The following is a 27472-nucleotide window of genomic DNA, read 5'->3' as shown; positions in this document are numbered from 1 at the left end:
GTTTCCTGAAGGAGAAGAGATTGGCCAGGAGCCAGGTATCTCCTCACAGTCGGACAGTGACGGAGATAAGTCTTGGCTGGATCCACGCCAGCGTCAGAGAGACAGGAGCATGCAGCAGAAAAGGAGGCGTGCCAGAGATTAAGCTGAGTCACTGGACCACACCCCACAGGGGATAAAAGGGGGTGAGGTGGCCATTCAGACTCTGTGACGGACAAAACAAACTACTAGCGAGTCACATTGTATCTTTGAAACAATGTTATCTGCCTTGGATTTAATACGGACTGGACTTGACAATTCTTGAACTGTGTGTATCTTGTTTGGGTTTATCTGTCGGAGGAACAACCCCTCTCTCTGAGTAAAGTTCTTGGCAAGCAGCTACTGGGTTGCTGCCAATCCTCTTATCGAAAGAATTTGTTGTCTGCCAGTTTTATTTAACCCCTGGCTACCTGTTTGTGGGCGTGTGTGAGACGGGGACAGAACAACATCACATCTTATATGTTCACATGCATTTATGATTTGGTAGACCTGGGCAACTTTCAGATGTATGAATATCTATGGAGATTCTCAATCATTCAGGCCATGGTCCTCCCAAAGGGGTTTTTCAAAAGGCAACTGGACTTTCTTTGTTGTTTTTTTTTGCTTGAAAACATTTCACTTTTCATCCAAGAAGCTTCTTTAGTTCTCACTGAAGAAGCTTCTTGGATAAGAAGCAAAACATTTTCAAGGAAAATACAAAGAAAGTCCAGTTGCCCTTTGAAAAGCACCTCTGGGACTTCCAGATGTGGGGACTGCAGTTATTTGATTGTTTCTTAGTATGATTTGATTGCTTATTTGTACCCTGTGACTATCATTAAATGTTGTACCTTATGATTCTTGGTGAATGTATTTTATTCTCCTTATGTACACTGAGAGCATATGCACCAAGACAAATTCTTCGTGTGTCCAATCACACTTGGCCAATAAAGAATTCTATTCTGTTCTGTTCTGTTCTGTTCTGTTCCGGCCCGGGTCTAGTCTAGTCTAGTCTAGTCTAGTCTAGTCTAGTCTAGAATTTCTCAGCTTCATAACAATTGCTTGGGTATGAGAAAGTTACTCACTTGGAAGTGCCAAGGTTACGAAACTGCAATAAACTCATGAATTAGCATGGAATGACTACTTAATTCCATGGCACATGAACACACATGCAATCTAATAAAATCCAGAGGATTAACCAGAGTAGTTGCAGAATAAAGGACTGGTCTTGCAGTGCTTAATGTTTGAAATATAGGTCAACATGGATAAAGAGATAAAATAATAGATAGTGTTTTGCACAACAAAACTCCACATGTTAACCCAAGAAAATAGATACCAGGTTTCATAGAACTAGGCCTAATACGAAGAATATCCATACTATGCTTTTTTTCTCATCCTCCAAAACCTTAGAAAAAGTACAGCCTGGATTTACTCAAAATCTAATTGGCAAATTCACCTGGTAGCCAGATAAAGTGCTTCAGTTAGGCGCAGGACTGAAGCTTCTGCTTCCACAGAAGTACGCTGGAAGAGTGCTTGCAGGCATCAGTGTTGCTCATTGTGGAATGCCTGACCTTTTGGGGGCTTTGATCATGCAGGCACACAGTTTGAGATAATAAGCCCTTTGCCGAATCTGGAAGGATATGTTTTTTTATTTTAAAGCAGCTTTGTGATCCTAAAGAGGAAAAAAAAAATACAACATGATACTTTGCCCAGCTGTGGGCACATACACTTCGCGTATCTGTGCTAATTTTGAAAACGTTTATTTAAAGATTTCTATCAAACAAACAAATGAGCTTAAAGAATGATTGCTGAGAACTTTGTGTGCAGAGCGAAAGTTGCCAGGTCAAAATATATCAAAGGACATCATGAAATTGTGGTTATACCATACATGGATTTGTTGAGACTAAAGTATCTGGGGCATATCATACCAAAATCCTGAACTCTGGTTGAAGTTAGTCATTTCAAGATTTGGCGGTAAGAATGGGACAGCTAAGTAACTAATTAACCAAGCTTTAGTAAACTTTTAGTGCCACAAATTGTTTGCAGAAACCCACTACAGTTAAAACCCACCTTGAATTTATCATACTATATAAGTCAGTATTTCTCAATCTCAGCTGCTTTAAGATGTGTAGATTTCAACTCCCATAATTCTCCAGCATGTACGCTTGCTGGGGAATTCTAGGAGCCGAAGTCCATCCCTCTTAAAATAGTTGAGGTTGAGAAATATTTGCTACAGAGTTCTCATGTTTTAGGAGGTCTTAACCTGGGACCCAGGATTAGACTTCAGGATGGGAAAAATGTTTTCACTAACCTATAATTGAAATTTAGTTTGTTTGGTTATAATTTAGTGGATTAATAAAGAAGCCTATAAATTACCCTTTTTGGTTCCTCCAAGTCAATCTGACTCTCTTGGTTGTGCTTCAAAATGGTTACATTGACATTAACTGCTTTAGATTGATTGAAGGCTTTTAGCAATACTAACCAAAGGATAGTGTAATAGAGCTACTTTATCCAAGCTATCAAAGTCCGAACCTAGACGGCAACAAATTGATATAGAAAATGTTAACTTTTTCCTGACGTCTGATGATCATACAGATTTTTTTCTGCCCAATCAGGAATGTCTATAGGTGTCAGGCCCAGCCCAAGAACAATCCAGTCAAAGTTCAGCTCTTTATTGCCAGTAGACAGAATCTTGTCAGACTAAAGCTATACTACTCTCACTTTAACGGATTCCCACCCTACCCCACCAAGAGATTCTAGGGAATGGCAATCCTAACTCTTTTCCTCTGTCTCCTTTCCAGCTCCAGGCTATGTTACTTCTTTTTTTCCTCACTTCATTGTAATCCATCACACCATCCTCCTCTCCTTAGACACCATTCCTCACATCGGAGTCAGGTTAAAAAAAAAGAGTCAAGATGGCAGCAGTTAAGATGCAATCAAAGCTGTGCATTTTTGTCAGTTTGTCTTGGACAGAACTTCAATTGCACCATCATAGCTGTCAATTTTACTTTTTTTACTCTATCCTACAGACCAATCCAGCAGGTTCTGACAGGTTCTGGAGAACCGGCAGCGGAAATTTTGAGTAGTTCAGAGAACCGCCAAATGCCACCTCTGGCTGGCCCCAGAGTGGGGTGGGAATGGAGATTTTGCAACATCCTTCCCCTGGACTGGGGAGGAATGGGGATTTTGCATTATCCTTCCCCTGGAGTTGGGAGGGAATGGGGATTTTGCTGTATCTTTCCCCTGGAGTGGGGAGGGAATGGAGATTTTACAGTATCCTTCCCTTCGAGTGGGGAGAGAATGGGGATTTTGCAGTATCCTTCCCCTGGAGTGGGGAGGGAATGGAGTATCCCCACCAAGCCATGCCCACTAAGCCACACCATGCCTACCACGCCACGCCCACAGAACCAGTAGTAAAAAAAATTGAATTTCACCACTGCTACAGACACTCTTGAGCTAGTTCTGGTACATTGTATTAAAGATGTCTCCTTTCCCTTTGCCTTACAGGCTTTACAGATCTTATCTGGACCTCAACAGACTTTCCATTCCTGACAGTGTTTCTATCAGTTGAAATGTCTAGCTAAGAGTGTTTAGAGATTTTTTTTTTTAAATAGTCTCCTCATGCTTTGTAAAAAGGAGTTATCTTAATTTTTAAGTGCTTAGAGGAACCCATTAATATTGAAAGAAAGCAGAACAGTTACAAATTCAGAGGTTAGAAGGGTTAAAGCATTTATTCACCTCTAGAATGATTTTTACTTCCCTAATTATAGTCCCGACAAGGGACGCGGTGGCTCAGTGGCTAAGACACTGAGCTTGTCGACCAAAAGGTCGACAGTGCAGTGGTTCGAATCCCTAGTTCTGCGTAATGGGGTGAGCTCTTGTTACTTGTCCCAGCTTCTGCCAACCTAGCAGTTCGAAAGCATGTAAAAAATTCAAGTAGAAAAATAATGACCACTTTGGTGGAAGGTAACAGTGTTCTGTGTGCCTTTGGCATTTAGTCATGCCAACCACATAACCATGGAGACATCTTTGGACAGTGCTAGCTCTTTGGCTTTGAAACAGAGATGAGCACTGCCCCCTAGAGTCAGGAACAACTAGCACAAATGTGCGAGGGGAACCTTTACCTTTACCTTTATTTATAGTCCTAAAAAATTACTCACCATTGGGGGCCTTATTAACAACTTTTCATTAGGGAAAAAAAAAATAACTGGAAGGATATCCAGATTTCTGCACATGCTATATGCACTCTTTTCTTATTTTGAATCTGTAAAAGAACTGCATATAAACAATAACCGTGCCTTCACATTTTCCAAAAAGAGTCATAGTTTATTTTTTAGAGATTGTCAGTTTCTGTTCATTTACAGATTCATTGAAACATACATAGATATCGAGCTTGACGGGGTACCTAAAACTTTGCAAGTAACTGTATAAGTACAGGTAATCCTTGCTTAACAACACAGTTGCTAAACAATGTGGTCATTAAAATATGTGACTAAATAGACGTCTGACCTCACTTCCTCTGTGGTTGTTAAACAACTCATTGTGGGTCGTTAAGTGAGACATTATGTGACCATGACTTGCAATTTTAAGGCCAGTTTGTCCATTGATTCTGCTTGTCAAAAGCTGGTTGTGAAGTGTGCAAACAGTGAGATGTTGCAACAATTGTGAAGGTCTGCCAGTAGCCAAACACCTGACATTGTAATATCAAATGCTAAACAGGCCAGTTGTTAAGTGAGGACTACTTGTACTAGTTGTACTGTTTTTTTAAGTAAAATGAGAAGGGAAGAGTCTCCGATAAGAAGAATTTTAAAATAAGTGGCAAAAATCTTGCTATACACACACACACACACACATATATATAGGTGTGAACTTTATATTTCATTACCTTCAAATATAAATTGGCTGAATTCCAAAACAATTGAAGGCCATATCTGGTCATAGGCACACCTACATATGCATACATCAGTGTACACGCACTGCCTTTCAGCAGCTGCATTTTACTGTTCCTACATGTCAGCCTTTTATGAAAAGCTATTGTTTGTACTTCTGTCTGGAAAAGCACAAGGTTATATTTTGGAACACAGTATCTACACATGGAAAACATTGTTTGTTTCCTGCATTTGTGATTGAGCAGCATTTTTTTTTTATCATGTTCTGCTAGAAAAGAGAAAGGACTGTAAATCAGAGAGCAGCACAGTATTCTGTATCTGTTTCCTACCCAATGCTCATGAAAATATATGATGATTAAAGACATTCTAACCACTTTAAAAAGAATCCATTAACACTTTGTGAAGTTAAAAATACTGCCCTATTCTCTAGATCAGGGGTTTCCAACCTTTATGATTGGGCCTGGTGTCGGGGGAGAGGGGAACCAGCCAGAGGTGGGTTTCAGCAGGTTCTGACCAGTTCTGAAGAAACAGTAGCAGAAATTTTGAGTAGTTCGGAGAACCGGTAGTAAAAATTCTGACTGGCCCTGCCCCCATCTATTCTCTGCCTCCCAAGTCCCAGCTGATCGGGAGGAAATGGGGATTTTGCAGTAACCTTCCCCTGGATTGGGGTGGGAATGGAGATTTTACAGTATCCTTCCCTTGCCACGCCCACCAAGCCATGCCACGCCCACCAAGCCACACCCACAGAATCGGTAGTAAAAAAATTTGAAACCCATCACTGGAATTGGCCCATCTAAGCGGTGTCTGTCGAGCTACGTGCACACTCAACTCACAGGAGTTTATTTATTTATTTATTGGTTCGATTTATATGCTGCCCTTCTCCGGAGACTCAGGGTGGCTTACAATGTGTTAAGCAATAGCCTTCATACTTTTGTATATACCTGCTTAGTAAGGCTTTTGCCTCCCCCCCCAGTGGTGTTCCTTTTTATACAAAGTCAGCTTATTGCCCCCACAATCTGGGTCCTCATTTTACCTACCTCAGAAGGATGGAAGCTTAGTCAACCTTGAGCCTGGTGAGATTCGAACTCGCAGTAATTGCAGGCAGCTGGCAGCTAAGTGCTACTTAAGTGCTACTTAACCGCGCTTTAGTCCGCTGCTCCACCAAGGCTCCTACAAGTTGAGTTGAGCCGTGCGTGCATGCACCAGACTGCCACTCATGTGGCCCACATCCAAACCAGCCACAGCCCGGTACTGGGCTGCAGCCTGGAGGTTGGGAACCCCTTCTCTAGATTATTACACAATGAAACATATTTGGGGACCAGTTTTGATGGTTTTTAAAAAGGATGTGTAGAAATGCAGGACCACTAGAGTTTCACTACAGGTTAAAGGAAATATTGACTCCCAATGGTAGTTAGCCTATAAAATTCATTTTCTATGAGGTGGTTGCTTCAAAAGGATATTGGATCAATAAACTACTAGTTAAACATATTGCTTCCAGATTTGGAGTAGTATGCCTTTGGATTATCAATTGCTGGGGCTTAATTGGAGGAGAAGGCTATGGTAGCAGTTTTTAACTAACATAGGCTGATCTAAACAAGCCAAAATTAAGAGGAATGGATCTAGTTTAGGACTTGTATGTGCAACAACAGAAAACCTGATCTGTAGAAGCTAGACTCAGAAGCAAAAAAGAGGATCTTTTGGGAAAAGAATGGCCAAGAAAATTGTATTGATATGTCCATCCAGTCACCAGAAGTTTAACTCAGCTCAGTCTAATTGAGACTTTATTGTTTACTTGGATACAAAGGTAAACGCCTAAATGATGAAGGCCTAAATCAGCCTCTTTTCTGTTTTAATTTTCCAACTCCGTTGCATCCACATAAATTGGAATATAATCCAATTTATCTGACATTCCTCCATATTCCACACATAGTTTTTTTAGATTTCAGAGATCATCTAAAAGAAATTAGATTGGCAAAGAGTGTTTTACCCTCTTGGGGTGGAATTTGTAGATAGTGAGCTGGTCCATAGAATCGCCAAGGGTTCGACACAACTGAATCATCATCATATAACCATCATCATATAAACTCTTAAAGTGGGACTTGAATTCCTCTTTTATAGCTGCAGGGTGCTGTCTTTAAAACTTGTGAAGATTAGATTCCAATCAGTGTGTGGAAATGGGAGAGGTATCTGCAGATATAGTTCTACACTGTGGGACCATTTTCCCTAGAGCTTGTATGTATGAAAAAGTTTAGTATACTTCTCTTCTAGTCAACCCATTGTACAATTCTCAATTTATTGAGTTATTTTGTATATTTGGGATAGGATTATATTTTGTTCTTTGCTGGTTGAGTCATTCAAAGTTTTCAGCAAGACATGGTCTTGGCTGTATGAGTTTAGACTGCAAATAGAGGTTCAAAAATAATGGAATGCTCACAGCTGCAATTTTAAAACCATGTCATTAAGAAATTAAGTATTGAGGATAAGAGTAGAGTGGGATGCTTTTGTGACACCTTATGTTATTGTACAAGGATGGAAAAGAGAATTTTTGTCATGTAAGACCTCACCTGAAATGTAAAATGGTCCTTTGAAGATTCCACCTTGTAAAATTGCACCTTTCATTTGTTTTCATTTAGAGGCAGGGAATTTGCCAGAAAAATTGCATTTAGTTGAAAGTGAATTGTGCAGCAGATCAGCTAAGATTACTTGAAAGGTTTTGAGAATATTTTTTAAAAAATTATTTCTTTAGAACATGTACAAGTAGTCCTCAACCTATGACCACAATTGAGACCAAAATTTCTGTTGTTAAGTGAGACATTTATTAAGTGAGGTTTGCCCCATTTTATGACATTTTGTGCCATGGCTGTTAAGTGAATCCCTGCAGCTGATGAGTTAATAACCCGATTGTTAAGTGAATTTGGCTTCCCCGTTGATTTTGCTTGTCAGAAGATCACAAAAGGAGATCACATGACCTTGGGACGCAGCAATGGTCATTCATACAAACCAGTTGCCAAGCATCTGAATTTTGATCACATGATCATGGGGATGCTGCAAAGGTTGTAACTGTGAAAAAAGGGTCATAAGTCACATTTTTCAATGCCTTCTAACTTTGAACGGTCATTAAATGAACTGTTGTAAGTCAAGGACTACCTGTATTGCTAGTTTTAATCTTTATATAATACTTTCAGAGACGAGATATCAAGTAAGATAAAAGCAATGAAACCATGTAACATTGTAAAAAATATGACGGGCAAAAGATTCAGGCAGGATAAATTCAGCTGTACTCTGGAAACTAAAAATTATAAAGTTTATCATCTACACAAATGAATAGAGAAATCAGGACTCCAGTCTTAAGAATTGCCTCTTTTAGCTGCCTATTGCAAATATGAAAAACCTTCTGTATCTTTATGATCAGATAAAGCATATAACTCAAGTGCTCCATCAGTATCCATGTCTTATTACATGCTTTATATGTCAACATCTGTACATTGAATTGTTCTGAATTAGGTGATAGAACCATTGTCACACACCTTAGCTTAATTGACTTTTTTATTGCAAATATAAATATTATTTATTATCTTCCCTGTCAGATCAAGTGACTGTACCTCTAGTGCTTAGAAACATATTGGAAATGAATGGTCTTTTTATTCTGAGAGCTACAGACAGACAACTTTTTCTTGTTTGTGATGCTACTAATACTGGATGCATTCAGTCTAACAGCCTTTCCTCAAGACTCAGCTTGTCTGTAGACATCATGAGTATGACATCTGGCACAATTGGGGATGTTCTTGGTTTTTCTGTATCTCCTGTATTCATGTCTTTCCTGATTAACTGTTGTATAACTCAAAAGCTTACTTGCTCATTCTGATTAGACCTAACGATGAATTTATTACTCCAATTGTTGATCTGGGATTTTTTTCCTGATGACTCAGCAAAAAATGATTTTTACAGTTTTTAAAAAGATTTCACCAAAAAAAAAAAAATGACGCAAAGCAAAGAATCAACAAGACAATGTACAATATTATTCAGTCAGATGCTTATTATATTAATTTGTTCTGTCTTTCCTGCTAACACATTTTTGTTAAAGCAGTTTTAAATACATAAGAGTCTCTGTTTATCTAACAACAGCATTTTCAAATTGTCATAATCATTATGACAGAGATAGCTGCCCATCACACCTGGGCCTGAGTTATAATATTTATTTAGAATTATTAATAAATATTGAAAAGTAGAGGAATTTAGGTTTGATAATATTTTTCATGCTTTCCAGGATTTTAAATAAGGTAAACATTCAATCTCAATAAATCCTCTTGAAACAACAATTCTTCTCACACAATCTGACCATCTTAATTCAGCTCTCTATGCTGAGAATTATAGGAATTGTAACCCATGATATATAGAGAATGCCAGGTTGGGATATTTCTCAACGTTGCTAGTTTCTACGGTTGATGTAAATTATGATTGCCAGTTTATTATTAAAGAAATGATGCCTTGAGGTTAAGAAGTGTTTCTGAATATTTTTTTTAAAAAAACACAAACCATCATCAGTGTTGTTTACTAAAACATCTTGCAAGCAAAAGCACTAAAGAAGTGTGAGCAGGAAGGGGTGTTTAAAGGGTGTTTCCCCTTTTCCTTTAGAAATATTTCCTTTGAACTCTTCTCTCCTCCCTCTCTTGCTACACAGGGAAAGATCATTTGGAGCAGACAAATGGCAGGAAGGAAAAACACATTTTCTCTATCTACTTCTCATCTGCTTTTGATTCCAAACTACATCTGTAACTTTTTGTTGAGGCTGATTGACACATATGTGCTATAGAATTTCTTCTTGCACTGGAGCTAACCATCTGAAGTGGCTCTTCTTGAGTCTTCTGGTGGCCACCACACTTTAAATTATGTTATTTGAAAGACTTATTTTTTGCTATTATAGATCAGTGAATGTTTGACTGTGCTGAAATCTGACCAAGAAATTCTCTTCTAAATTAGTTTGTAAGAAGTGGTGCTATTTTACAAAGCTACTTCAATTCCAGATGCTACAATGACTTGCTTCAAAGTAATATCACCTCACCTAAAAAGAAGTCAGCTGTAGCTTCCTTTAGATATTTACTGGATACTGCTTTGCTCTGAAAGAATTGAAGGGACTTTTCAGTAAAAGCTTCTGAACTGAAATTAAACTTTCCTAGAAGATGATGCTGCCTTAGTATGGAGACATTTCTGAAGATCTGATTATCATATATACTTTTACCCAAGGTCTGAGCCAAAGATTCTAACTCTGCAGCAACCAAACAGGTTTCTGATCTATCTGGTTGACAATTTCATTTCTTTCAAATTCAAGCAAAATGTTCAGATCCAAAAAAGTGGTTTCCATGTGAAAACAAAGTTAGACAAAGTCTTTTCTTTAATCAAAGCAGTTACTGTTTCTGTCTCAGCCAACTCCATTAATTTCGGCATCTATTGTTCCATTGTAGCAGGTGTTATTTATCAATCATAAATCATCTTATAAAAATTCTCTTTCAAATTGTAATTCAGTATAAATTTTATCCCTTTATCCCATACATTATGTTATATTCAAGGTTTTTTACTCATTTGATTTTTGTCATTGTTTGAATGGTACTGAAATTGTACTGAATACTGACAATTGAAGTTTTCGCCACCTCCACAATCCTTTTTTAATGTCATTCCATACTTTGACATGATTATTCCGAAACAATATTCAGTTCACATTAGTCAATATAACCCCAAGTATTTAACTTTCTTTTCAATTTTAAATTCATCTTTTTGGTCTTGATCACGTGTAGTCATATTTTTAATCAACTTTTTTTTTTTGCTTTTTACTTATTTATCTTAAATCCAGCAAACACATAAAAGTCTTTTAGTTAGTTTCCTACTGAATGTTTTATATCATTCTTGGGTTCCTGTAGAATCAAAACTAAATCATCTACAAGAGCCCTTAGTTTATAAGTCTCTTTTTAAATTTTGTTTTTCCTCATCCAACCTCATACCGGCATCTCTGTTCAAAACTTCTAGAACTAAAATAAAAAGAGGGAGGTGACATAGGAGATATTTATCTTGTTTCATTCTGGGCTTCACAAGGTTTAGTTTAATCACTGTTGACAATAATATGTGCCATTTGCGTTTATCAATTTAATTCCTTGAAGAAGGCCCATCATCTTTCTGAGAGTATCATTTTTTATTTTTTTATTTTCTTTTATTGACAGATTTAGTTTATACAACAGTACTTCATACTTTTCTACTTAACTTTTTGGATTATGAGAATGTAAGGAATGGAAATCAATATGAGTCAACAGTATAAGTCTTCCTGTCTTGCCTTTGGGCCTTTGCCACTACTGTTTCACTTTGTAAATTTGTCAGATTTAGCATACGTATTAGGGCAGGCTTTTCTCTCGTACCAGAGAGAATCAGTGGTGAAATCCAAATTTTTTTACTACCGGTTCTGTGGACGTGACTTGGTGGGCGTGGCTTCATGGGCGTGGCAGGGGAAGGATACTGCAAAATCTCCATTCCCACACCATTCCAGGGGAGGGATACTGCAAAATCCTCATTCACTCTCTACTCCAAGGGAAGGATATTGCAAAATCTCCATTCCCACCTCACTCTGGGGCCAACCAGAGATAGTATTTGCCGGTTCTCCAAACTACTCAAAATTTCCGCTACCGCTTCTCCGAACTGCTCAAAATTTCCACTACTGGTTCTCCAGAACTTGTCAGAACCTGCTGGATTTTACCCCTGGGGAGAATGATACCCTTGTTCACGTTGGCAGAAATGTATGAAATAGAAACTCTAGCTTCTGGTTTGGTCGTGGGCAAAAATGCTCACATAATTATTACACAGAGCCCCATTTTTCCCTCAGTTCCATCTTGTTTGTTTTAGGCCTCCTACACCTGGGGCCCAACCATAGATTTCAGTCTCCGTAATGATTTCTCAACATCCATCCAAAGGTCTATTTCAGTCATTAAACGGTTGCATACAAATATCTCTCAGGATCTTTAAAAGGGCTAAAACTCTATAATCATCAGCTAAGCAACAAGATTTAGAACGCTGTGCAAAAAAAGAAGAATTAATATTGCTTTTTCTGACAGACTGTCTTTATTATCTCCTCCCTCTGTTAGATTCCTATGTTCTGTGCAAGCATTATTTTGAGGATGTAGTCCATAAAGTTATTTTCTTTTCCAATCAATATCTGAGACACAAATTAAGGATAGAACAACCCTTCACATGGTCCACTATTATATACCTTTTCATTCTTCATCAGAGATTAGTAGTGGAAACATTTATCTCTGATTTCTAAAGCTTTATAACTTTCCTAACTTATTTTATATCAATCCTCTATTATTGCCATTCCACAAGTGTTGTAATTATCTCTGTTGAGCAGAAGCTACAACAGTACTGCTCCTTTAAGTATTCATTTTGGGCCATTTTCCATGTCATCTCTTCTCCTTCTGGTAAAATTGATAGAGGGTTATATATCTTATCATTCTTGAATCTTTGCATTTCCATCTCCATCCTAGTGCACATAACCATGCAGATAAGGAGATTGCATAAAACTGCCAACTGCCAAGCCATACAACAATGTATGGCTTGGTACAAATAATTACCTCAGGAAATGCATTTCCTCATCTTCTAGAAAGACAAAGAAGTGTGCAATTGTGTCTCGTTTGTTCAACAAATTCATTGTAGCTACACTAAGAAGACAGGAGCTCAACTATTTTGGACCTTAGCCATCTTTCATGGCAATCAGGTGATAATATTTATTTCCATTGAATGATATTAAGCAATGCATAGAACCCGTCCTAACCCTTCCCCCCCTCTACAAATATCTGGGCTTTTTGAGGTACCTGTGCCCTATTTTTGCTTATATCAGGGGTCACCAGTTTTTCGGACCTCAGGGACTACTAAATTCATTATTTTAAATCCCATGGAACACTAATATGATTTTTTAAAAAAGATGAATAGTATTTAGTGCAATATAAAAATACAATTAATTTTTCTGCAGGCCACCAACATTTTCTTGCGGACCACCAGTGGTCCATGGACTACTGGTTGGTGACCCCTGGCTTATATGGTCTCAACCACTAAAGATGGAGAGACTTTTTATTTAATTAAATTTTTATGCCACAATTTGTATTAGCACATTGATGACTGCCATTTAAAGAGCCACACTTACAAATAGTCAACCTGTTTTTTTATTTTTTAATTTGCCTTCCTATATGTATCCTTAGTTTTTATTAATTGTACCCTTTCCTAAAAGGTTTTCTTTCTCTCCACTCACCCCTGCTTCCTATTTATTTGTTGCTGCGTTTGTGTTAATCCTAGTGAAAACTGTTATAAATTTGTTAACTGAATAGCATTTTTTTAAAGTGAAAGAAGAATTAGACAGTGAACGTGACTGGGGAACCCATTTTAAAGTCAGCTACAGCAAATCTTGATCTATTTGACTGAGTTTTCACAAAGGAATATGCAATTTAGGTTACAAATGAAAGGAATTTATTTCATGGCTCAAAATGCAAAATATTGTAAAATCTCATTCCAGTTTTTAAATGAAAAGATGGAAGTGTGCTGGTGTACCAAAGACATAATTAGTTATTGAGAATTAATTGGATTTGCTATTATTATATAGGTATCATCACTTGCAGAGCATTTGTTATAAAACAACTATAATATTGCAAAAGATGTGAAGCCTAGAATTACAGGTAATTTCTTAAAAGGTGTAATGCCCTCTTTTAGCTTAGTCGGTGAGGCTATTATAAACCCATTCCCAGGCTAACAAGGTGGAATATTTCTTTACCATTAGCCTTCAGTGCCCATAATACATTATGACATCCATATGATAAGATGCTTCAAAGCATGACACTGGACTATTTATTTTTATAGCAGTGTGAAGTTCTGCGTTTTCTGGTTCAATTCTGCTGCACACCACGTCCTGTACAAAGTATGCTACACCCTTCACCCTTACAGACACCAACTGAAAGGTTTCTTGTTGAGATGGAAGAGGACTAATAAAAACTCTGGAACTTATTTTTTAGGAGCTTTACATGAATTATAAGGTAGAAGAAGTAACCAACTGTTGCCTTGTTGTGACTGTTATAATCAGCTGAGGCTGCCTCGTTGGAGATTACCAGTCCAAGAGGCAGATGTTTGGAACAGGGTGTTATATAGTGATATCACTCAGAGACAAAGAATCAGAATAGCAGGTTTAAACTGAAACTGTCCGTTTAATAATAGACATGTGTGAAATTCTAAGTCTGAAATAATGCACAGAATGTATTGATTGAGCTTTCTGAGAAGTGATAAACCTATTTTGATCAGATTTTAGTTGTGCAAGTATAAAGAAAAAACTGGAATCATCAGTGAAAACCCTCTTTAGCAGCAAGTCTGTGTGTGTGTGTGTGTGTGTGTGTGTGTGTGTGTGTGTGTGTATTCAAAGGAATATAGATTTTTATATTTGAAATAAACCAATAATGTTACACATATATTCCCAATACACTTAGAGTCTCTATGTGTACTTTATGATGTCATTATGATCTTGGGACAGGAGACAATTTACTTAAAAGAAATGTAGTATAAAGTACAGTATATCAATTTTGAAATAGTAGGATATTTAAGTTGTTGGAGTTTGCCTATTTCTAATATATATATTTATACAATATATCACAGATTAGTATTTCCCAACACTGTGTTCACTAGATACTGTATTTTAGCATGTTGCTGGGAAAGATTTAGAATTGAAGTCCCGGCATCTTGGAAAGAAACCATGGAAGGAAAGTTGCCATATACTTGTCTTTTCTTTAAAAGTATCTGTGTATTTGTTTATGCTCTGAAAGAAATTACATGAAAGCCTCTTTTTCAAGATAGAGCAAAATAAAGCAAGAATGATTTTTTCAGTCTTTAGAAAAAGGAAGGAAGGAAGGAAGGAAGGAAGGAAGGAAGGAAGGAAGGAAGGAAGGAAGGAAGGAAGGAAGAAAGAAAGAAAGAAAGAAAGAAAGAAAGAAAGAAAGAAAGAAAGAAAGAAAGAAAAAGAAAGAAGCAGATGCTTTAAGGCAGGGGTGTCAAACTCGATTTCATTGTGGGCCCCATCAGGGTTGTATTTGATCTCAGAGGGACAGGGTGGACGTGGCCAGCTCGACGTTGGGGGCGCCTGTGGAGGTGTCATGCCCTGGTCGGAGCCTGAATCTGTGGGGGAAGATGAGCTGGAACCTGAGGGGGTGGCTTCATTGGCTTCGGAAGAAAATGGGGGAGGGCAGGGCCAGTCAGGCCTTTCAGGATTAGGACATCTTGTAGACAGGGAGAAACAGGGGCAGGATGAACATGAGAGACAGAGCTCAGGTGAGGAGCAAGAACCACCCCTTCCTGATCTGAGAGCATGGACAGTGGAGAGTGCCCCACCCATCTTCACAATGCACACCTGGGGAATGGGACTTAAGGAGATGCTGTGGGGAGGGGCATTTGTCGGGAACAAACACTGAGTTCCTGAAGTGTTGAGTGCCAACGTTTGAACTTCCCACGAGTCCTTGCATTCTTTCTGGCTTTCTGGACTAATTACCTGGATCCTTTGCTTCCTGAATTCCTTGATTTGCCCTGATGAATTTGGTGTACACAGTGCTGGGCTGGACTATTTGCAGCCAGAGGCTGCTTGATGTGTCTGTGGGGGTTTGACATCACTTTGCTCTGGGACTGGCCAGAAACATGGGAGCATTTGGGGAAATTTAGAGCAAGAAAGGGGTGGTTTGAACTGCCAACTGTTTGTATTATCTCTGTGCCATCCCCAGGCCATCACAGGAGGCCCGAGTGCTCTGCCAGTGAAAACAGGCTCCTGAGCTCCACAGCGCCTCCTGCAACTCTCTACCAGCAAAAATGGGGCTCAGGAGGGCTGCCTGCTCTGTTTCGCTGGCAGAGGCACCGCGAGCCAGTCCTTTGCTGTTACCAGGGCAGCCCCGCGGGCCAGATCTAAGCACCCTGTGGGCCGGATCTAGCCCCTGAGCTTTGAGTTTGACACCCCTGCTTTAAGAAGATAACTCATGAAGATTAATACTTTTCTTTCGCTTTTCTTTTTTTCCAGAGTATGACATAAAATTTATGCCTGAACAATGAATAAGTTTCATTGATTTTACAATCAATCAATCAATCAATCAAGGCATATATAAATGATGGAATTTAAATAAATGATGGAATATACTATAAATGGATTTAAAAGGATTTATAATTGCTTACAACTATGGGTTCAAATGAAACAATAATTAATTTTGAACTTGGAACAAAGTACGCATTTGAAATGTGCCATAGAACATTTCCAGTTATCTCAGTGGAACAAAATTCATTTGTCTTTGTTCCGTATTAAACTTGATATGTTTTGACCAACAGCTTTAGTCTTGTTTTCCATCCAGAATAACTGGGGTTCTTGACCATGTTGGATGTCTGTCATTAGAACTGCATAGACTGTATGACTTTTTGAAAACATTAACATCTGTTTTGGACATATTGGGAACATCTTTGCTCGCACCCCTTAGAAAGATCTGTTGAGATAAGAATTTGTTATTAGGAAACCTTCAATGGAGAGGAATAAATAGAAGCCTTATTGTTTCTGATGGAATAAAAAGGTCTTGAGAGTGCGGCAGAAGGTGCGTAGATCCGGGATCCTCCGTATCTCTGGGGGGAGCTCATTCCAGAGTAGATAGGAACTTCCAGATAGGAAGTTATTAGATTTTTTTTAAAATGAAGAGGTGGTGGTACTTCCTAACTCATGAGTGATGTTATTATATCAATATGACAGACCATTCACAACATTTTGTCTGCATTAGATGATCCTAAGGATATTGTATAATAGTTTGCACGCTCCTTTTTTTTTTTATATTAGTTGTTGATTGACCTGTTCCAGTTTGTTAGTCTCTGCGTTGCTCTTCAAAATTTCTGGAAAAGTTTAGCTAAAGATTTTACAGATTCTTCTTCAATTGCTTGCTCTATTTCTGTAGCCTTCTGACTTGGTAATAATTGAAATTATCCAGCTTCATCTTCTGACACTAGAAGCGCTTCCAATTGGAAAATATCTTCTAAGGCAAGGGTGCCAAACTGGCGGCCCCGGGCTGGATGCGTCACACACAGGCCATGCCCACTCCAGCTCCGTGAAGGGGAAAAACATCGGGATACGTCACGTGATGGCAACGTGATGTCGCGAGTTTGACACCCGTGTTCTAAGGTATCTTGAGTTGACATCTCTACTATTCAATACTTTTTCCATCTTAGCCTGATTTTTGATTGGTTACTCTCTGATCGTTAAAATCATATCAATTTGAGGCTAAGCCTTTTGAATTCAGAGATCTTTTGGAACCTTCTACCATTTCTATTTTCCTCCTGATGGCTCTGGAAGGTTTGACCATTTGGCATTTCTATTCCATGTGTGATTTTACCCCAATTTATTGCTACTATAGCATATTCATCTAAGCCAAATTCCATTGCTATACCTGTGCTAAGAATTCTTATGGTTTTTGTCAATGACTGGATTTCAATTCCTGATTTTTAAAAATCCTCATCATTATTATTTAAACGTCTATGCCTTCTGACTGTCAGAGACTCTGGGTGTTTTACAAATTATTTCAAACATTATAACAAAGATATTGAAAATGACAAGAAACAAAAAGAGTAAAGGTTGCAGTATAACAAAACGAAAAGAAAAGAAAAGCAAGTTAAAAGGAAGCTTCGGTCACCCTGACCAAAGGCCTGGGCAAAGCCATAAACACACTTTCCTGACAAATATGTGGAGCTTTAGGTCAAATTTCTACTTTCAGTTTGTCCCATCATTGTATGGACGATCTACCTTTTGTTTAAAGGAAGAGTGGATCTACCTAAAGTGGGTCAGGTATCAAGACTTGTCTTCCTGAACACGAAGCAGCCACAATGCCAAACCATTAGAATCCACAATAGAATTTTTAAAGGAGTCGCTGGAAGCAACACGAGAGATGAGCAATTTATGAGACTTGTGTGGAATTGTCCTTAATTTGTTTTGTTGACTATAACACAGAGGGGTGGAGGGGGTATGACAGTTGTAGAAATACTCTTCTCATTATATATTTTAGCATTTCATGAACTACAGCAAAGTAAGTAAATGGAACATTTTATTTATAAAAAGGAAGAAGGTAAAAGAGTGCCTTGTGTCAAAGGAAGAAACACAATGGCATTATAAAGATATTGTTTAGATTGGAAATTTGTGTTAGGAGGAATTGCATTAAGCACAATTGGTACAGTTGGCTTCTCACATGTTCGGAGGGTGATGTGTTGCTGTAAACTTCTACCTTCAATGCATCTTGCATAATCTCAGATATACCCGTTTTTCGTACTATAAGATACACCTAGATTTAGAGAAGAAAACAAAAAAAAAAGTTTTTGGCCTCCGTGTGTCCCGTTTTCGCCCTCCCCGGCCCCCAGAAGCACCTTTCAGGCCAAAAACAGGCTCGTTTTTGGCCTCCCAAACCCTCCGCGTATCCTGTTTTTACCAAAAACACACCCATTTTTGGCCTGCACAGTGCTGAGGGCCAGGGAGGGCAAAAATGGGATGCGTGGACGGTTTAGAAGGCCAAAAACGTACCCGTTTTTGGCAAAAGCTGGGCTGTTTTTGGCAAAAACAGGACGTGTGGAGCACTGCAGAGTGCTTCTGGGGGCCGGGGAAGGTGAAAAGGTGACACACAGAGGGTTTGGGAGGCCAAAAATGGGCCCATATTCGGTCTATAAGACCCACCGAAAATTTCACCCATTTTTAGGGCGAGGGGGGAAAGTGTATCTTATACTCCGAAAAATACAGTATTTGTTTTAAAAAAAATCAATTGATTCTTACAGGTATAGATAATCTGGAAAGAGTTATTCAATGTTTATCAATATGTGTTTTCTTTAAAAATGGGAAGATGCATTGCTGCTTCAAATATCTCGTGAATGCTAACTCATATATCTTAATGGAAATTCATTCTGCTTTATTATTTCGTGACAAATAATGGACCGAATGCTTAATGGCTTTCAACCACTTATGAGTGGCATCGCTTTTTCTCTCTCCTGCTTGTGCATGCACGCGTGTGCACACACACTCTCTCTCTCTCTTGCAAAATATAAGACAAGGCCAAAGCTTAAATTAAAATCCTCAGGTTCTTATCTCCTTCCCACAGGAAAGCAAATCTGTGTTGAAAACCGTAAAATTAAGAGGAGAGGAAGGATAGCATAATTTAGCAAAAATCCATGCAGAAGATTCTGAGCTATATGACTGGAGGGATAGGTCAGACATTAAAATGATACTACTTGCTAATGCAAGTTCCTTAAGGTAGTGCTCTGGAAACAAGGGAAAGTATGCAAAGAAAAAGTAGCAGATTAAAAAAAATGTGGCAATTGTGTAGTGACAATAAAACACAGACTCTGGTACTGTGTTTGAAATATGGTCTGTCATAAATATAATCATAAATAATGTATGATTTAAATAATGTCAATGGAAAAAAAATCTATTTTTAGTTTCCACTATTTTATGAGTGGAGGTTTAATGAACAATATCTGCATTTTGGAATGAGTCTTCTCTTCTCTTCCCAGAAGCCTATCTGACATGAATGTATATTTGTGATTATTTCAAAGAATGCTGAAAGGGTTTTTACACAGTGTTTTCAAATTATACTGAGATTTTTCTTGAGTGCAGAAAAGGGAGAATGAACCAAAGAACATGATTTAATAATGCAAATGAGTCTCAGACATTTTTCATGTTTTGCATAGATGTATGTATGAAAAAAAGGGGGGATTACTGTGGTAACTCTAATACTTTTCAGCTTGAGGGGATTGTTGCACCCATCAACAGAATAGCTTGATTTCTTTCCATGCTTCAGAGAAAGCTTCCTTTACCGGACTATTGAATTCCGTTTTGTAGCAAGAGCATTGCTTCTGTTTTAAGGAAGACAGAAAACACTATGCAGTTGATAACACCCCAATTGCCAAAAGCTAAGTAGGGTCAGATCAGGTTTGTATTTGGATGTAAGACCTAGGGCTGCAGACTAGAAGTTGGAAAGAATTGGGGGGAAAATGCAAAAGGGTTTTTTTTACCATTAAAACTGCTAAGAACACTGCTAGCATCAGACTTCTGTGATTCAGCATTGGTAATACTAGACTGGAGTACTATACTTACATGCTCACAAATGTTCTGTGTTTGGACGTATTTAGGCTAGACAGGAATGTCTAAAACAGGAGCATTTAAGACAGGGGTGTCAAACTCAAGGCCCATGGGCTGAATCTGGCCCACAAGGGGCTTAAATCTGGCCTGCAGGGTTGCTCTGGAAACAGTGAAGGACCGGCCTGCAGTGCCTCTGACAGAGAAAATGGAGTTCATGAGGGTCACGCATGGCCCTCTCAGGCTCCATTTTCAGCTACGATGGCCTCCTGCAGCCTTCTGCCAGCAAAAACAGAGGCAGTGAGGGCTGCATGCAGATGGCTACAGGATGTCAAGCTGGCCATGCCCACCCTGGCCATGGCCACTTGCCCCCCCTCCCCCGAGGTCAAACACAACCCTGATGCAGCCCTCAATGAAATTGAGTTTGACACCCCTGCTTTAAGATCTTAATGTTTTAAAACCTTTTGTTTAAAATAATAATTAAAAAATTAACTTGGTGTGCTGTGAAGGAAAGTCTTTGGTACAGTATTATCTTTGTTTTCAAGAATGTCTTTAATCCCTTGTATGAATGAGAAAAGCGGATGGGTTGACTCTTAATATTTTGTTTAGAAATATCCCTGTCTGCCCAGTACAACTCATCAAGGTAGGATTAGATGAAGTTACAAAATATCCTCAGACTTCTGGTAAATTAGCATTTTGTGGTTGTATGTACTATAATGATAAAGGTTTGTAGCGGGTGCCATGATGAAACTACTTTTTATGGGTAGTTTCTAACCTTTTAAAATTATTACGCCATGTTAGCTCTACAATGCATTATGGCTAGCCAAGTTTTTATATTCTTCTACCTGATTTCTGCTGTCTGAAATGAGCAACGAAGTGATGTGTCTGCTAATCCTTGACTATTTGTTATGCAGATGGTGGGGAGGCCTAGTATTTGATCAATGGCTATTGTTTTGTATTAGACAGGCATAATCTGCAACCTGTGGTTGAGTTCACCCATTGTCCTGGACCTAACTTTGTTTGATTTTAGTTTCACATGTTTTATATACCCAGTCATTGTATTATTCATGATAATGGCTTGATAGCCTGGGTAAAGTTTTTGTGGCTTATTCATCAAACCATTATTTAAATTTCCATTTACTGTGAGAGTTGGTATGTCTGAGTACAGGTAGTTCTCGATTTACAATAATTTGCTTAGTGACCGTTTGAAGTTACAACGGCACTGAAAAAATGACTTATGGCCATTTTTCATAGTTATGACCGTTGCAGCATCCCATGGTCATGTGATTTGCATTCAGATGCTTGACAGCTGACTCACATTTATGACAGTTGCAATGTCCCAGGGTCGTGGGATCACATTTGTGACCTTCTGACAAGCAAAGTCAATGGGAAAAACAGATTTATTTGACAACCGTGTTACTAATTTAACAATTGCAGTGATTCACTTAACAACTCTGGCAAAAAAAAAATCATAAAAATGGACAAAGCTCACTTAACAAATTTCTCACTTAGCAACACGTTGGTCTCAGTTGTGGTCATAGGTTGAGGACTACCTGTACTGATGTTTGTGAAACAGAATTAAATTGTCCCCAGTATGTCTTATTGTTCAGATAAAAAAAATGAGGCAATTAAATATGGAATATTTTTATCAGGCCTATTAGTTTAAGAAAAAACAAGCAAAAGAAAGAAATGCTACTCAAGCCTTTTGTTTTTGTTTGCAGTCCAACAAAGTCCCTGTGGTGCAACCTTCCCATGCAGTCCACCCTCTCACTCCACTCATCACCTACAGCGATGAACATTTTTCTCCAGGGACACATCCTTCACACCTCCCCTCAGACGTCAACACAAAGCAAGGTGAGCTAATCCTTCCATTTTTACAGCCTTTGAAAAGCTGTTAGAAGAAAATCTCTCTCATGTTTTCTTTTGAGAGCCTCAGATGCTGAAAAGGATATTTTCATACTATGAGGGTGAAGGTTCGTTCTCCAAGCTTGTGGGTTGGTTTCCAAACATTTCATTAACAGGGTAGGTAACATCTTCAGCGGAGTTTAAGGGATTTTCATGCTATCTTATAGTACTGGTGGATCCAGGTACATACAGTAGCTTTTCCCTTTTTCCTGATTACCTCAGTCCTGTTGTATTTGAAGTAGAGCTCAGTAATTCTAAAATATCTCTGAGTTGCTGTTTTTGAAAATTTGGGTCCCATTAAAGGAAAATACAATGCCATTGTTGCATTTTGTTACTAGCCATATATCTTAACGATTAAAATAAGCTTTCTTTAAAGGAATCCAAATTGCTTCCCTCTGATGTAATGTTACATTTACAGAACATGTGTTCCTCATTCAACTATTGGAAGTAGTAACTTGGTCGTTGGAGTAGCTCAGCAGTTGAGACACTGGGCTTGTTGGTTGGCAAGCTGGCAGCCCAGGTTCAAGACCTGAGCACCGCATGATGGGGTGAGTTCCCGTCCTCGCCTCAGCTTCTGCCAACCTAGCAGTTTGAAAGCATGCAAATGTGAGTAGATAAATAGGTACCACTTTGGTGGGAAGGTAACAGTGCTTTGGGACATCATGCTGGCCACATGACTGCAGAATTGTCTTTGGACAACGCTGACTCAATGGCCTTGAAATGGAGATGAGCATTGCCCCCTCTCATCGGCAATAACCAGCACAGTAAAATCCTTTACTCCTTTACCTTTTTTTAAAACTTGGTCATTAACCAAAGAGGTTGCAAAATGAAACTCTGACTGTGCTTAGGATCATACCTCAGCTTTTTTTTTTTTTTTTTTTTTGCTTTAAAGACACAAAGATTATAAGGCAAGGATTGGTCACAAAGTTATTTTTTTATCATTGTTGTAACTTCAAATGGACCCTAAATGAGGCAGTTGCTAAATGAGGACTACCTGTACTTGATTAGATAGTTTTCATTCATTCTCAGGCACTTTTGTAAGATTAACTTGACCATACACTTTTGGAAAAAATTGCCTAATTTCTATTTTCTAATATATTTACATCAGTAAGTAGCCATTTGAATCATATCCAAAATTGTATTTATATCAACTTCACATCTCTGTGGGTAGCAGAATATGCCAACTGCCTATTGATGGCCAAAAACTTAATGGGTGTTTTTAGTCATTTTTGTGAAACGCTATTATGAAACACTGTTGGCTAAAACGAGAGACCATGCAGTGATCAATAATGATTTGTTTATCTTACTTCTCTTGTTTTGCAAACCTCAATCCAGGTGTAAAAGCTAGTTTCTCTGTTAAAGGTCAGCTAATCATTGTGCTGCATCTTTGTAGATTTTATAATGTTTATAAAATAAAGTAGAACAAGTGGTGCGGTGGCCTAGAGGTGGAGCTCTCGTCTCACAATCAGGAGGCTGTGAGTTCGATCCTAGGTAGAGGCAGGTATTTCTCTCTCTGGGCATGGTGAGAATGTATCTGCTGAACAAAACTCTACATTGGCAACAGGAAGGGCATCCGGCCAGTAAATACTCAGCTCCATTCAGTTACCCAGACTCCACTCCACAAGGGATTATGAGGTCATTAAATGAAGATGATGATAAAATAAAGTAGAACCTTCCAGTGTATCATAATCTAAAAACAATGCCTCAAGTTTTTCTATATATCTTAATCAGGCCATAATTGCAAGACTAATTTGCCAATTATTTTTGAATGGGCATCCTATGTTCTTATCTTTGTATTTAACTCCTACATGTCACTTCCTTCTAATTTATTCCATCCATGAACAAACCATAAATGTTAATACTTCATATATTTGAAGAGACATACCTTGATCAAGAGAAATTGATGCCCTAATAATTTAGACTTTAAAATAACAAGTCTGTATTTTTTGTGTAATATTTACTACCTCTCTGGAAACTGAAAGAGAAAGATGATACCGTTTAAAGTAAATATTCTTAGTTATATAAAACATGTGATGGTTTTATAACTGTAAGTGTGTATAAACTAGTGTTCAGTTTTATAATCATTTTAGCCACTGTTTATGCACTGCAGGATAAAGGCCTCTTCTGTATGTTTTCAGCCAATACAATCCTGAGCTATCTTTGTTGGGCCCGCAATACTTGCTGATGTCATTGATCCACCTTGTTTTAGGTGTCTTTCATGGATGCTTTTTATCAAGTGGGATCCATTCTGTGACTACTTTGGTCCACCTGCCATCGGTTCTTCTTGCTATGTGACCAGTCCATTTCCATTTCCATTATTTTACTCTCTTGATGATACTGTACACTTTTGTTTGTTCTTTAATCCAGTGCAGGTCTTTCCATGGCTCTTTGCGCCACTCGTAGCTTTTGTATCAGTTGTGAGGTTAGTGTCCACATTTCAATGGCATATGTTACAACAGGTAGCACACACACTGATCGAAAACTTTTCTCTTCAGTCATAGGGGGAGGTTGTTCTTGAAAATTATGCTTAGCTTGCCAACCACATTTAGTATGCTGTTCAGTTTCCTTTATTGTATCACCTTCCATTGAGATCTGTTGGCCAAGGTATATGTAATGGTCTACTACATCTAGTTCTTCTCCAGATATAACAACATCTTCCTCAAATCTTAAGTGATTTCAATAGGCACCATTGATTTTTATTCCATCTTTTGCCTAGTTTAATTTGCGAAATACTTCTTCAAGGCAGGTTGAGAAAAAGATAGATGATATTGTATTGCTTGTCATACACCTCATTCTGTGTTGGTTTCCACTTTGAGATCATTAAGGCAAATTGTCGCCATTGTTTTTTTCATATGTTGATTGTAGTAAGTTATATAACTGGAAATATTGACTTTATTTATTTTAAATAGTATCATCTTTATCTTTCATATATCTTTAGATATATCTTTCTGATTCTTTTTGAAGCTTGAATATGTACAATTTGGGATAATTTTTTGAAATTTATAGATTGGTTTTTCAAACTCTGATCTCTATATTCCATAAGCACGCGAATGCAGCAATTTTTATCTTAGTAGACGTTTCCTTCTTGATCAGGGGTTCTAGAATTTAAAAAATGAAAAACTTTTGAGTAATATGTTAAATAGAACTTTTATTAATAACTCTTGAATACATTTAAATAATTAAATAACTTTTTTCAGAATAATCCACTATAGGTAGGCTTTATCTATTGAGTATGGGAACCAGTATATTTGCAAGTAGAAATGCAGTGGCTCCGTGGCTAAGATGCTGAGCTTGTCGATCAAAAGGTCAGCAGTTTGGCAGTTTGAATCCCTAGTGCCGCATAATGGAATGAGCTCCTGTTACTTGTCCCAGCTTCTGCCAACCTAGCAGTTCGAAAGCACGTAAAAAATGCAAGTAGAAAAATAGGGACCACCTTTGGTGGGAAGGTAACAGCGCTCCGTGTGCCTTCAGTGTTTAGTCATGCCAGCCACATGACCACGGAGATGTCTTCGGACAGAGCTGGCTCTTCGGCTTTGAAATGGAGATGAGCACCATCCCTTGAGCCGGAAAATGACTAGGACACATGTGTGGGGGGACCTTTACCTATATTTGTAAAGGTTTTTTTTATGTAGGCATGGTTTGGGCCTGGTTTTTTTAAAAAAAATATTTTATGCATACATAAAATGTCAGATGACCTTTGTGTACAGATAATTACACTTTTTAGGGATTAGGTTTAGGTGTCTATATAATGGGCCTCAGTCATGGTGGAACTTGCTGAGTAAGCCTAGTCACAAATGGTTCTTCTGCAGCAGCTGGCCTTCACTGGAGCAGCTTGCTCAGTTGGTGATGGAGGAAGTCCTTAGTGCAGGGGTCTCCAACCTTGGCAACTTTAAGACTTGTGAACTTTAACTCCCAGAATTCCTCAGCCAGCTTTTCTGGATGAGGAACTATGGGAGTTGAAGTCCACAAATCTTAAAGTTGCCAAGATTGGAGACCCCTGCCTTAGTGGTTTACACTGATTTCTCTATTGTGGGAGTGGAAGGGTTTCTTAATTGCACTACCAAATGCTAAAGCTGCTTGCAAACCACTTCCCGTTGATTCCACTGATGGTGCTTGTGGTTGGGGAGTCCTCTGTTCTGCAAACCCTCTAATTACAGCACGGGCATTTGTGGCCAGAGTTCCTTCTATGATCAAGGAGAAGATGATGCTAATGGGAGAAAGGAGAAGGGATGTGATCCTAGAAGAAAGAAAAAGTTTAGTCGCCACAATCTAGTCCTTCAGTTTCCTTAGATTACTAGAAGAGACTATTCATATATAATTAGAGCCATCGTTATTGGTTTATCCTTTAATCAAGAAACTATATTTTGTAAAATCAAAATGATTGAGGTCAGAAAACATGCTCAACCAAGAATTCTCAAGGTTTACCATTACCGTCTTAAATGAAAAAACGAATATATGTGTTTTCCCCTGGAAAAAAATTTAATGATTCTGGTGGCTGGCTTAGGCAAGAAATAAATACTCCTTATTTTTAATAATTAAATTTTAATCTGTGTGTCAGGTAAAACAATAATAGATTCCTGCAACTTTAAAAATTAAAATTTATTAGAAATGAAGACATAAGATTGAACCATCACATATTTTTAAATGAAAAAAAAATGATCTTATTTTTGCATATTTTCTGAAAAAAATGGAAATTATTTTCAAGACAATCATTCTTTTTTCTTCTTCTCTCATATACTTTTCATTTATACTTCATGCTCTTTATAGCAACAACTGAAGAAAACCCTAACTTGCATAAATAGCATGTTGCAAATGGAATATTTATGGTCATAGCTTTCTCACTTTAGTCTCTTCTCATTTATTTGTTGCTCTCATTTTGTGCACTGATCCCAAGAAAAGACATTTTTGGGAAATGAGGGTTTTGTCCATTTTGACTGCATTAAAATCCATAAAACACAGTACTTTGATCAAAGCAAATTAAGAATATTCCATCAACGATTTTAATATAATGATGGATTTTATCAGGCATTTCAAAAGGTGTTCTATTAGCTGAAGAATAAAATATTGTTCATAGAACTCTTCTATCTTTGTTAAGAAAAGGAACAAGGTGGAAAACCAATTCATAAGCGTAATAGAATTTACAGATCTGAGCTCAACTATTATGCCCAGAGTGACTTTGAACGGTGATTGTGACCCCTCTCAAAGTTACTTGCAACTCCCCGTGGTCATGTCAGTTCAAGGACACTATGCTAAGCCAAAACAAAGCAAACTATGTTGTGGTTTAGTGCAATGCATAAAACTAGCCCTCATCTAATATGCATAAAAATAGTGACAGGTGTTTCACTTCTCAGGATGATGAAGCAAAGTAGAAGAACTGAAATAGACATACAGTATTATTTCAAGTTATTCACATATCCAAAGCTCTACAATTTTCTGGCTCTCTTTCTTAAAAATCTGAGATTGTTTTAGCTATTACCTCTTGGTAACTTAAACTAATTTTGTGCTGAAAGCTCAAAGTAGATAGGAATAG

At 38.1% G+C, this 27472-nt stretch overlaps 1 protein-coding gene across 15 annotated transcripts in view; it reads left to right on the top strand.

Moving 5' to 3' along the window:
• LEF1 (lymphoid enhancer binding factor 1) overlaps positions 1 to 27472 on the top strand; it is a 115234-nt gene that overhangs the window by 45897 nt on the left and 41865 nt on the right. For all 15 annotated transcript variants that reach the window (XM_087875557.1, XM_087875561.1, XM_034442247.3 and 12 more), the window contains one exon: positions 21759 to 21891. In XM_087875557.1, the coding sequence (XP_087731683.1) occupies positions 21759 to 21891 (133 nt within the window). The remainder of the gene's footprint in view (positions 1 to 21758; positions 21892 to 27472) is intronic.

Source organism: Pantherophis guttatus, chromosome 8 (genome assembly GCF_059756535.1).
Source record: "Pantherophis guttatus breed Tessera chromosome 8, ASM5975653v1, whole genome shotgun sequence".
In the NCBI taxonomy this organism is placed as follows: Eukaryota; Metazoa; Chordata; class Lepidosauria; order Squamata; family Colubridae; genus Pantherophis; species Pantherophis guttatus.
Note: the sequence above shows the minus strand (reverse complement) of the source record. Positions and strands in the feature narration are given on the sequence as shown.